Genomic DNA, 13,664 nt, shown 5'->3' on the forward strand with positions numbered 1-13,664 from the left:
TGTCATATTGAAGGAATTAGAAATCAGTGCTTGTAAATGTCACAAAGGCTCCATTCTAACATGAACGAGTGGGCTGATGCTCACTTGGTCTGGCCAATCCGGTGCACTCTTCCAATGGCTTGAAGCTCATGGGCGGGGTTTAGAATGGGCTCCACCAACAGCACGTGTGTCGCTTCAATGATGTTCAGGCCGTTTGAACCCGTGTGAAGTGGCAGCAGTAGGATATTGATCTTCTCCTCGTATTTGAAAGCACTCAGGTTCTCCTTATAAAGGAACCCACCAATTTTCATTTCACATATAATAAGTAAAATGGGGTGTTTGTGGCTTGAAGACGGTTAAGATCTGGACTGATAACCCAAAGTTTGTAGGTTCAAATCCCAGAGGGGGTGATCCATGAGTCCTTCAGTGGCTTATTGCTTTTTAGAATATGTTTATATGAACACACAGACACACACACCTTTTTTTAAGGTGCCAAGACCAAAAATGGTATCAACTTTGAGGCTCACTCACTTTATGCTCCCAATGGGATATTTAATAAATAATCATGCCTGATTGTTGTTTGTATAAACAACAAGCCAACATGGTTGTTTATTTTTTTATTTTATTTTTTTATTTTCTCCCCTTTTCTCCCCAATTTGGCATGCCCAATTCCCAATGTGCTCTAGGTCCTCGTGGTGGTGTAGTGACTCACCTCAATCCGGGTGGCGGAGGACGAATCTCAGTTGCCTCCGCGTCTGAGACCGTCAATCCGCACATCTTATCATGTGGCTTGTTGAGCGCATTACCGTGGAGACCTAGCACATGTGGAGGCTTGACGCTATTCTCCGCGGCATCCACGCACAACTCAGCATGCACCCCACCGAGAGTGAGAACCACATTACAGCGACAACGAGGATGTTAACCCAACATGACTCTACCCACCCTAGCAACCGGGCCAATTGGTTGCTTAGGAAGCCTGACTGGAGTCACTCAGCATGCCCTGGATAAGAACTTGCGACTCCAGGGATGGTAGTCGGTGTCTTTATTTGCTGAGCTACCCAGGCCCCAGAACATGGTTGTTTATTAAATATCACGACAATGTCAGTACAATCCATTTCCAATCAAATTTTAGAATTGGAATTACCTGTATATAACATATTATAATTATTTTATACCTATTATAAAGCAATAAGCTACGAGAAGTCAAGTTTTCAAGTTTATGCAAATTTTAATAAATATTGCATAAAATAAGTGTTTGTGTCACTTTAGAAATTTTGTGTACATGTGCTTTGCTGCTGTTAAATTGTATTATGTATATTGGCATTTATATCGGCCATCCTGCTCTTTAGATATCGGTATCGGTCATTGAAAAACCCATATCGGTCGACCACTACAAAATACCACCAACTGCTGAACTTTCATAATGGACCCAAGTGTTGCTTATACAACATTTCAACCATAAAACAAACCTGAAATTTGTGAATTCCGTTGATCTGTGCAAACTCCATGTTATTGTCGAAAAGGGCTTTTGCAATGATGTCCAGGACTCCTTGCCACTGAGAGACGAGAAATAAACATAAGGTCAAAGGTTAAGAGCTGTAGTCTGGTGTTTGATGTAGTAACTCATTTAATGAGCGTTACCGTGGAGAACACAAGAGACTTGGCTCCCGGGTCGGTCATCTGGATTTTCTTTAGGACTCGAACCACAGCTTCGACCTTCGTGGAGTGGCTACCCTACAGGGTAAAGAGATTACAGAGATACATTCATGGCTTCATACCATAAATCATTTATGATCTGCTTTAAAATGTCATGTCAGTGTTATGTTGTAGTAAATACAACAATAATTCGAGAAAAAAGAATTTCAGGATTTCTTTCTATTAGGCAAGTAAAAAACTGCAAATCAGGACTTCACCTTAACAGGCATGTCCTGGCCCTGGTTTGCACTCTGAGTTGTAAAGACATACGAGATCTCTGAATGCGATGTGTTTTGTCGGCATATGGCGCACTTTATAGCTCTCCGTCGATTACCGACACTGTACTGCTCCACAATGATGGAAATACACTCGTTACAGAAACAGTGTCCACAGGTCAGTACGGCCCACTGCCAACCAAAAACACATGCAGGTCACATTCAGAGTAACATAGATACCTTTGGCAAATTCATGTTTTCTGCAGAGTTTTTACTTTACCTCCTGACCCAGCGGGCGAGCGCAGATAGGACATGGTTCTGGATCCAGGCTGCCTGTGGACTTATCCTGCGACTGAAATAATGGATTAAAACATTAACTACAACATCAAGTGGGACAGTTTAATTTATCAATATACACTACAGGTAGCATTTATCTATACAAATACTACAGGTAAACATTAAACAGTGTCTTAAAGGTAACATCATGAAAAACAGCAGGTTTCTTTCTCTTCTGAAATAAAGAGTTTGATCATTATGAATTCATCATGGTATTGACATCACAACCTTGAGCACATATTAAATATACTTAGTTATTAGCAACCTGGTGAGGTAATTGTTTCACATTTTACATTCAAATTGGTTAGCCAATCATAATACAGGTCATTATGTTGGCTTGACAAAAGCCAACAAACTGTTATTCTACAGACATGGTTTAGGTTTTTCCAAAGTCCCTAAACTTTCTGAATGTAACTCCTCCTAGAGCTTTCAAGCTACATCCACTAAACTTGGCACAGACCTTCAGGCCATTCTGACTCGGTTTGCTGTGACTTTTCTAACCGATCAGAAGGATGGTTTTCGCACTGCGGGCGATCAAATATACCCCAAAATCCTATTGACTTACATTAACAGAATGTTCAAATGGGCCAAGATCATTCAAAAATCCAACTATCAAAAAATTCAAATATAAAGAAAGTCTTTAACCCTCTGGGGTCTGAGGGTGTTTTGGGTCCTGGAGAAGTTTTGACATGCCTTGACATTTGTGCATTTTTCAGTTGCTTAAAAACATATTATATGGCTAAAGTGTGATAACACTGCATTCAGCACAAACTGGGCTACAATAATATGTGAGCAACATGTATGTACATGTTTGTATTTTTGAGAAAATAACGTTTATGCGTGGTTTAAAAAAATAAATATAAATTTAAGTCACTGGAATAAGGCCATATAACACATATTAAACATTTGTTCACAAGACTTTTGAGAACTGGATCTTTTAGCCTAGAGTTTTTGCTACAAAATGATGTGAAAACCATCCTGATCACTCATTCATACAAAACAATATAGTCATTTAACTTTTGTAAGACACTTTTAGGTGTTAGAAAGGCCATATGCGAGGAGGCATGAATGATCATGAATATTGATGTGATTCACACCTGAGGAGACAAAGAACCCTCCCCTGGGAACAGAATAAAATGTAATAACTGATATAGGGCATATACACAATATATAAAAACATTTTCAGGATTCTTTGATGAACAGAAATTCATTTATCTGAAATAGAAACATTGTAACATTATAAATGTCTTTACTGTAACTTTTGATCAATATAATGCATCCTTGCTGAATAAAAGTATTAATTTATTTCCAAAAAAAATAAAAATCTTACTGACCCCAAACTTTGGAACAATTGTGTATAATGTTACAAAATCTTTCTATTTCAGATAAATGCTGTTATTTTGAACTTTCTATTCATCAAAGAATCCTGAATTTGTTTTTACAAAACTGTTTTCAACATTGATAATAATAATAATAATTGTTTCTTGAGCAAATCAGCATATTAGAATGATTTCTGAAGGATCATGTGACACTGAAGACTGGAGTAATGATGCTGAAAATTCAGCTTTACATCACAGGAATAAATAGCATTTTAAAATATATATATATATATATATATAAAACACTTGCCTCGGGGGCGTTTACCATTTGCATTGATCGCCTCAGCACATTACCGTATGAATAGCGCACTCTGCATGTGTGTGTGATCACATTAGGGATAATTAGCTGAGCCAGGAGAAACTGCACATTGATTTATTTCATACAGATTACATTGCATCACAGTCTGTGTGAAAGGTCTATTCTGGGTTCAATACAAGTTAAGACGAAGTCTCTCTAGCAAGTCAGTCCACTGTCGGCCATCTTTGGAACACTCTCGGGAGGCTATTTTGCAGTCATGCAGTGCTGCTCCTATCTACTTGAATGGGGGAATACTGAAATCTCAAAAACAGTTGGTCAAGATTACGATTAAAGAACATATTTCAAATCAGCAATAAAATGTGATAATAATTGAATCATAAATTGTGCTTCTTTACCTCATATTACGCATGCGCGTTAGTGAGTTGATTGACAGGTGATGTCTGTATCTAAAAGGTGATTGGCTCTAATAACTGTAAGGTGGGACTTCCTTTCTACATCTGCTGATTATTGGGCACTAGAGCTTCTTGGTTGGGCATTCCAATTTCTCCTATTCATTTGGGTTCCAGTGAGGCACTTACAATGGAAGTGAATGGGGCCAATCTGTAAATGTTTCAAAAAGTATTGCCACAAGATGTAAACAATATGCATGTTAACATGCTTTTAGTGTGATAAAATAACTTACTAGCCTTTTCTGTGTAAAGTTATATCCAATTTTACAACTTCGTTATGAATGAATGTTACATTTATATAATGCTTTTCTGACACTACACTCAAAGCACTTTAAACAGCGAACAGGGGACTCTCCTCAAACACCACTAGTGTGCAGCATCCACCTGGATGACGCGACGGCAGCCATAGTGCGTCAGTACGCTCACCACACACCAGCTAGTGGTGAAGAGGAGAGAATGGAGTTATAGAGCCAATTAGTGGATGGGGATTATTAGGAAGCCATGATTGATAAGGGCCAATGGGGGGAATTTGGCCAAGACACTGAGGTTACATCCCTACTCTTTTCGAGAAGTGTCCTGGGATTTTTAATGACCACAAAGAGTCAGGACCTCGGTTTAACATCTCATCCAAAGAATGGTGCCTTTTTACAGTATAGTGTCCCCATCACTATACTGGGGCATTAAGACCCACACAGACCGCAGGGTGAGCACCCCCTGCTGGACTCCCTAATACCTCTTCCAGCAGCAACCTTAGTTTTCCCAGGAGGTCTACCATCCAGGTACTGACCAGGCTCAACCCTGCCTAGCTTCAGTAGGCAACCGATCTTGAGCTACAGGGTGAAATGGCTGCTGGCTTTACCATGTTGACATAACGGCATAAACACTAAAACTATATTACGACCGTAAAAACAACTTAAAAGCTGAAATAATACACAACTTTTAACATAAGAATTATTGCAAGTGCTTTAATAAACCCTCTTTAAACCCTCCAAAAACTGGCCCCATTCACCATTGTAAGTGCCTCAATGTAACCTCGATTTTTACTTTTTATAAAGAAAATGAGGGACAAGTCAGTTACTTTTTGTGGTAATCAACATTATGCCACAAATGCTGTCGACTGAGCTTAACTTGTGTTGAACCTGGAATATTCCTTTAAACTGACTCTCTCTCTCTCTTTCCTTGTTTTTCTTTTTCCTTTCTTTCTTACATTTTCAGACATGGCTTTAGACTTAGATATGGAAGTCTTAAAGGTACAGAAGGAGAGACAGAATAGAAAAATGTTATGTTAAAACAGTTTTTGGTGGACTTCACAAAAAATACTACAAAAGTAGAATACTGCTCCTTGGAATTGGGAAAGACTGGATGTTTTACCTTCTCCAGATTTGTGAGGTAGAGAAACTGTCCAAGTTTCTTCTGTAGTTGTGATTTGGCCACTGCCCTATCATTCAACAGCTTTATTCTGTTCTGTTCCACCTGTACAAAGACAAACAGTAAGTGTAAAATCAAAATCACATTTTAAAGCTGATGTCATTTCTGCGCCACTAGTGCCACCAAACGGAATTGCAATTTAAAGGCTTACTTATGGCTATCTCTGTATATTAAACTGGGATAGGAGAAAGTATTTTAACTAGTGCTGTTGATTTAACACGTTAATTCAGTGCGATTAATTATTTAAAAAATAATGCGTAAAAAAATGTATGCAATTAATCACGTCCCCGACGACTTGGACCTTAATAAGGAATATTCCTCCTTATAAGCAATTCAAGCATGGAGAACTACCTGTTTTCTCCAGGGGGCAGTAAGCGAAACTCGCTGTATAAGCAACACATACAGACAGAGAACAAACCACACTTTATGACAGCAGACAACACAAGATGAGAACATGTGCTTGATGGAGTGCAAATCCGAAGGCCGGGATCTCAAGACGTGTTTTTCTAAGTTTCTAACTTGACACAGCGACCTAAAACTGTATGTTTATGACGCAATGCAACCGAAACACTCCAAAAGAGTCTGTCAGATGCAGGTGAACATTGACACGTCCTTAGACAAGCACATATAACAAATCTCGGACAGACTGATTAATTTAATTGCAAAATAGATTGCTGTGAACTGTAGGCAAATGATAGACTTATGTTTAATAATATGGAAATATACAATATATTGCATTCTAAAGCCACTTTATGTATTGTCTTTTTTAATGCTTAATTTGTGTGCCTAAATAATGTAATGCATTTACATTTTCTGTATAATTTTTTTTAAATATATACAGTATATATATATATATATTTATAATTACTTAAATATGACTACTTATAATTATTATATATTGAATTATTGTTATTTGAGGAGTTTTCTCAGCAAATATTTATGTATGCCATTAATTGCGATTAATTCAATTAATTAATTGGCATACCATGCAATTCGATTAAAATATTTAATTGATTGACAGCTCTAATTTTAACACCGAAAAAGTTGCATACACCGATCAGCCACAACATTAAAACCACCTGCCTAATATTGTGTAGATCCCCCTTGTGCCGCCAAAACAGTGCTAACCCGCATCTCAGAAATGATATTCTTCTCATCACAATTGTACAGAGCGGTTATCTGAGTTACTGTAGACTTTGTCAGTTCGAACCAGTCTGGCCATTCTCTGTTGACCTCTCTCATCAACAAGGCGTTTCCATCCGCAGAACTGCCGCTCACTGGATGTTTTTTGTTTTTGGCACCATTCAGAGTAAATTCTAGAGTCTGTTGTGCATGAAAATCCCAGGAGATCAGCAGTTACAGAAATACTCAAACCAGCCCGTCTGGCACCAACAATCATCCATACGATTATCTAATCAGCCAATCGTGTGACAGCAGTGCAGTGCATGAAATCATGCAGATACGGGTCAGGAGCTTCAGTTAATGTTCACATCAACCATCAGAATTGGGAAAAAAAATTTGATCTCAGTGATTTGGACCATGGCATGATTGCAGGTTGGCGCTACACGAGGGGGACCTCCACAATATTAGGCAGGTGATTTTAATGTTGTAGCTGATCGGTGTACTTCAGCTTGAACTGTTAGAGCTCTATGTGTTTACATTACCTCGTGCTGTTCTATGATATGCAGAACCTTTTGTTTGGGTTCATCAGGTAATCGCACACGCATCCTTTCTGTGGCCATACCCAGTTCATCGATGGCCGACACGTGATCTCGCAGCGACATCCAGTACTCATGCAGCAGCTGGCAGCACATAAGACAGCCTGTTATGCATTTTAATGACTGTAAGGATGAAGAAATTCAAGAATTCAACAATATGCCTGAGAGACTGTGGTATTCATCATGTAATTGCTAAAGCACAGAGACTGTTAAGAGGAGATGTAGCATAGCATGTAGCCTCAATCAATTACTATTGTGCTCCAAAGGGGCATTTCCTGTAAATTCCAAGTCACTGTTTTTCATGGCAAAAAATATAATGAAAATAAAAATATTTTAACTAGTATCTTAACCCTTTAAGCTCGGACGGGCCCTCCGATTGAAAATAATGGTCAAAATATTAACAAATACAGTCTTGACCAACACAAAATAGGTATCATTTGAAAGCTTAGAAGCTCTACTTTCATAATGCATTATGACCAAAACTGAACAAGTGCTTTGAAATTTGCAGCCAAATCAGACATGTTCTGTTTTGATAATTTTAAAAAATTGCACTGTACATATTATTGCTATTAGTACAAACATCAAACTGATCAAATAGAAATGAGGCATATGTTGGAAAGCTCTCAAAGAGTAGAATACAACCAGCATATTAGTTTTATCCACAGACAAAAATATAGCGAGTAATAGCCAAGTATATTTTTTTTACGATTATGTTGGTGTTGCTTATAGTGCTGTGAAAAAGTATTTGCCCCCTTCCTAATTTCTTCTACTTTGTGTATTTTTCATACTAAATTGTTTTAGGTCATCAAACGAGATAAAACATCAAACAAAGGCAATCCGAGTAAACACAAAATACAGTTTTCAAATATATATATATTTTTATTGAAGCAAAAAAGTTATCCAACACCTAAATCACCCATGTGAAAAACTAACTGCCCCCTTAAACTTAATAGCTGGTTGTGCCACCTTTAGCAGCAACAACTGCAACCAAACACTTCTGATAACTGGAGATCAGTCTTTCACAATGCTGTGGTGGAATTCTGGCCCATTCTTCTTTGCAGAACTGCTTTAGTTCAGCCACATTGGAGGGTTTTCGAGCATGAACTGCCCATTTAAGGTCCTTCCACAGCATCTCAATCGGGTTCAAGTCAGGACTTTGACTGGCCACTCCAAAACTTTAAAGCTTTAAAACTTTAAGCAAAAATTTAGCTTCTTTTGTGCCATAATTCTGTGTCTGATTTACACCAGATTTAACGGGACTCCTGTCTTCCAAACAGTTCCACTTTCGGCTCATCAGTCCACAGAACTTTCTCCCAAAAGGTTTGAGGATCATCAAGGTGTGTTTTGGCAAAATTTAGACGAGACTTAATGTTCTTATGGGTTAGCATTGGTTTTCACCTCGCCACTCTCCCATGGATGGCATTTTTGGCCAGTGTTTTTCTGACAGTGGAGTGACATTTATTGATGCGAGAGAGGCCTGCAGTTCCTTGGATGATGTCCTTCGCTTTTTTTGTGACTTCCTGGATGAGTCATCGCTGTGCTCTTGGAGGAATTTTGGAAGGTCGGCCACTTCTGGGAAGGTTCACAACTGTGCCAAGTTTTCTCCATTTGGAGATAATGGCTCTCACTGTGATTCTTTGGAGTCCCAGCGCCTTTGAAATAGCTTTGTAACCCTTCCCAGATGGATGTATTTCAATCACCTTTTTTCTCATCATTTCTGGAATTTCTTTCGACCTTGGCATAGTGTGCTACTGGGTGAGACCTTTTAGCCAACTTTATGCAGCTAAAAAAGTTATATTTAGGTGTTGATTTGATTGAACAGGCTGGCAGTAATCAGGTCTGTGTGTGTCTAACCCACTATGAACCCCATTATGAATGCAGTTTCATAGATTTGGGGATTTAGTAACTAAGGGCAAATACTTTTTCACACAGACCCAGTTGGTATTGGATAACTTTTTTGCTTCAATAAATAACATTATCATTTAAACACTGTATTTTGTGTTTACTCATATTGCCTTTGTTATATATAAGATTTTGTTTACATTTTTGAAACTATTTAGTATGAGATATACACAAAAACATAAGAAATCAGAATGGGGAAAATACTTTTTCACAGCACTGTATGCTGCATTTTCACTTATAACTTCACGTACAATAAACGGAACATAAAATATATATTTAGTGGAGGTCATTATCTTTAAAACAAGCCCACACACAAGGTAATCAGATGCATAGATCATTAGATAATCCACACGAAGCACATTGTTACAAATGGCAACCAGGAGATGGCGCCAAGTAAATAACACAGACTCGATGATGCAGACTCATTGAGTGGCACTGATTCTGTGAAATCTCATTATTTAAATCATGTCTTCATGCAATGCATACCTTTAGTCACTGTTGTGTTTTCATGTGTAATTCTTTTTTATGTACAATTATTATGTTTTATTTGTTTGGAGACGCTTTTGGACACTAGGATAATTTATTTTTGTAATGCTACATCTTTTGATTGCTTTGTTGTATCAACACAAATTTTCTCAGATACAGTTGACATGATTGGGAACAAAAAAGCAGTTTTTCAAAACCACCTTTTTACAACAATAGATATATAATGTCAAATAAGAAAAAAAAAAAAAAGGAAATCTTTGGCTATATTTTCTGTTCCTAAGGCTGAGAGTCTGAGAATTTATCATAATCTATATCATTAAAAAATATGAAAAGTTTGCTTAATGATACCAAACACTTGACCCTCCTTGTTTTTTGTTGTTTTTTTTCCCCCCAGTCATGAGCCTTTAATTTTGGGTATGCCACTGAAACAGGAAATCTTTATAAACAACTTCAGAGCTTAAAGGATTAATCTTGATTACCAGTAAACATATCTAAACATCCATAAAGCTAGGAAAATTTGGTCAAGAAGCAAAATTGCATAACATCTTGAATATAAGTGTATTTTGTCATGTTTTAAACATAAACAAGTGAAAACAAGTATTAAAAAAATAAATAAATAAATAAATAAATAAATAAAAAAAATCAGCCAATACAAGACGACAAAATATGCTTATATTCCAGATAGATTCTCTAAAAAACAAGCCTTCATATCTTAAGCTGTTTTGCATTTCAGGTAAATATATCTTGTTTAAAGAATGTTTAGATATTTTTACAGGAAAATGACAAAGACACTAATTGAAAGGGATGATACACCAAAAAAAAAAAAAAGGGTTTTTTTTTGGGTTCCAAACCAATCTGACTTTTTTCTTCCATGGAACATAAAAGGAGATGTTAAGCAGCATGTTAGCCTCAGTCACCATTCATCGTCATTGCAACTTTTTCCATACAATGAAACTAAATGGTGACTGCGGCTGTTTTTCTGCCTATCATCTCCTTTTATGTCATACAGGTTTGGAAAGACATGCGGAAAAGTGAATGACAGAATTTTCCTTTTTAAGGTGAACTATCCCTTTAATATTATTTTTCTAAGTGTATTGTGACATGCAAAAACTAATTCTGTCTATGTGGTAATAAAGATTTTTCAAGTCTAGGAAGACGACAAAAGGCCCCAAACCTTATATTCTTTTTTCCAGGACTCAAAGAGCTCCATGAAGGTGTTTCCCTCCTCTATCAGGCCAGACTCCATGCGGCGTACTTTGGCAAAAGACAGGATGGCTTTAAGGGCTCGTTCTGTCTCACTGGCCGCCCAGAGACCTCGACTGGTTGTGGGGAGTCGGTCATCAACCAGCCCCTCCTCATCTTCAATCATCTCCTCGAAGATGGCCGTCTGCCCCTTTACCCTGCCCATAACACAGAAAAAAAAATAACGTTTTGCTGACTGTACTGACTATATACTATTTAAAAGGAATAGTTCCCCAAACAATGAAAATTCTGTAATTATTTACATTTCTTTCTTCTGTGAAAAACTAAAATGAGTAAAGTTATGAGAATGTCCAAGCTGATTATTTTTATGGGGCTTTTTTGGACTTTCGCAAATCATTTCTGATTAGTGTATATGGAGGAGAGCAGCTCCAACATTCTGCTAAACTTATCCATTAATGTTCCACTGAAGAAGGAAGAGGTTTGGAATGTCATGAGGGTGAGTAAAAAATGACAGAAAATAAACTTTTGGTTAAACTATTTCTTAAAATGTCTAATGTGTTTTCTTATGTGTTCTAATCTAATGTGTTTTATAACTTACGTGTGAGAAAACAGTTTTGACTCGTAGTCTATAAAAAGTTCATCCGCTTTGCAAAATACACAGCTAAGAAACAAATAAATATTAAAAATACAAATGTTAAATTCAAAGAATATAAAAACTACAATAATTTGAAAATATGAGATATAAAAGGAGCAAAGAGTAATTTCTGTGACACAACAAAACATCCACAAGCCCAGAGACGCCATACCAGGGACGTGCCGTCCATATAAGCAGGGTAAGCAGTGCTTACCCAACAGAAGAGTGAAAAGAAAAATGACACTATGAAATATTTAAATACATTTGTTAATATGAAGTACTATTTTCATTCAAATTCGTCATCATTCATTAATTCGCTTTGGTGCTACCCTCAGGTATAAGCACTTCATGTTATGCTTTCTCTGACTTAGATTCAAAGCATTGTTTACTGCCCTTTCATTCAGTGTTATACATTCATTCAAACTGAATCACGGCCACTACTATAAATGGCCAAGGTAAGCATGCTTACCTAAACAAGTAAGGCAATCAGAAGCTCCTTCAGTCATGCTATCTGATAGGCTAGATTTTTGTTTTGCGTCAACACGTCCAAGATCACGTAACTAATGTGTTATTAAGCACTCAAATGGATATAGTGTAAGCATCGACGACCTACGTGGCTTTCGCAAAGTTAATTTCAGTTAGAAATTGAGAGAGAGTTAAACAAGCGGGAAACTTTTATGACAAAGTGACAGAAATATTAATTCGCTAGGAGAGACGCATGGAAATCTGTGTTACTGATACTAGGTCATTGTTTCTGGTTAGTCTGAGGCTATGAAGTGGTGATCTGGCAATCATGTCCTTCTTGTGTTATGTCTGTTTTACAGTATAGTTCTAACGTTAGGGTGCAGTGTCTGTTTAAAAAAATATATATATTAAGGGATGACTGCCGTGTTTACGTTACATTTGCCTTGTGCATTCAGGTTAAGATTGATATCTTTTGTGGTCAGATTAGTTAATTGCTGCTGTCCATTCCAGTGGTTCTGAACTGCGTGAAGAGTGACATAGTGAAACTAGTGACTTGCAATCTTTTTCTTTTTGTTGTATGTCAAAACAACCTCTTCTGGCACTGTGGTTCATTGATTTAATAGACATTAACATGCTCGGCTCAATATATGACAATCTTTATTTGAGTGATATAAGCAATATTACTGTCCATAATTTAAAAAATGTGGTCATGAAGTTCGCCACAGTGACATAATTGTTTCAGTGGACTGGTGGGATCCAAGGCAACAATTTACATCTATATCATTTCTGCGGCATTACACTCACCCGTATAATGTGTTTTGGGCACAGCGTTTAATAATGAGTATTAAAAATCTTTGATGCTTGCCCAGTCTCAAAGCACACGGCACGTGCCTGCGCCATACATTATTATTTTTAAACTGTCTTGTTTTCTTGAGATAACTTAGTAAACATCAATTTAACTTCCCTTCTTTGTTATACTGAAATTATGAGAAAAATAATTTGCGATCGAAAAAACTATAATAATGCATAGTCTCCGTGGGCTTGTTGAAAATGTTTGGGACAAATATTTAAGGACGATTTAATTCCCCTGGAGTTCGCTAGTTCAAATCCCAGGGCGTGCTGAGTGACTCCAGCCAGGTCTCCTAAGCAACCAAATTGGCCCGGTTGCTAGGGAGGGTAGAGTCACATGGGGTAACCTCCTCGTGGTCGCTATAATGTGGTTCGTTCTCGGTGGGGCGCATGGTGAGTTGAGCGTGATTGCCGTGGTGAATGGCGTGAAGCCTCCACACGCGCTATATCTCCGTGGCAACGTGCTCAACAAGCAACATGATAAGATGCGTGAGTTGACAATCTCAGACGCGGAGGCAAATGGGATTCGTCCTCCGCCACCCGGACTGAGGCGAATCACTACGTGACCACAAGGACTTAAAAGCACATTGGGAATTGGGCATTCCAAATTGGGAGAAAAAGGGGAAAAATCCAAAAAGAATGATTTCATTTGGTTCCACTGGTGCAA

The 13,664-nt window shown here is 37.6% G+C and overlaps 1 protein-coding gene across 1 annotated transcript in view; it reads right to left on the reverse strand.

Annotated features, from left to right (window-relative positions):
• Window positions 1–13,664, reverse strand: part of LOC127454756 (E3 ubiquitin-protein ligase SHPRH-like) — a 33,892-nt gene that overhangs the window by 3,389 nt on the left and 16,839 nt on the right. Inside the window, 9 exon segments of the mRNA XM_051722143.1 lie at window positions 85–263; window positions 1,449–1,535; window positions 1,621–1,713; window positions 1,893–2,081; window positions 2,170–2,241; window positions 5,684–5,785; window positions 7,405–7,542; window positions 11,021–11,246; window positions 11,648–11,710. Of these exon segments, the coding sequence (XP_051578103.1) occupies window positions 85–263; window positions 1,449–1,535; window positions 1,621–1,713; window positions 1,893–2,081; window positions 2,170–2,241; window positions 5,684–5,785; window positions 7,405–7,542; window positions 11,021–11,246; window positions 11,648–11,710 (1,149 nt within the window).

This window comes from Myxocyprinus asiaticus, chromosome 17 (assembly GCF_019703515.2).
Source record: "Myxocyprinus asiaticus isolate MX2 ecotype Aquarium Trade chromosome 17, UBuf_Myxa_2, whole genome shotgun sequence".
Classification (NCBI taxonomy): domain Eukaryota; kingdom Metazoa; phylum Chordata; class Actinopteri; order Cypriniformes; family Catostomidae; genus Myxocyprinus; species Myxocyprinus asiaticus.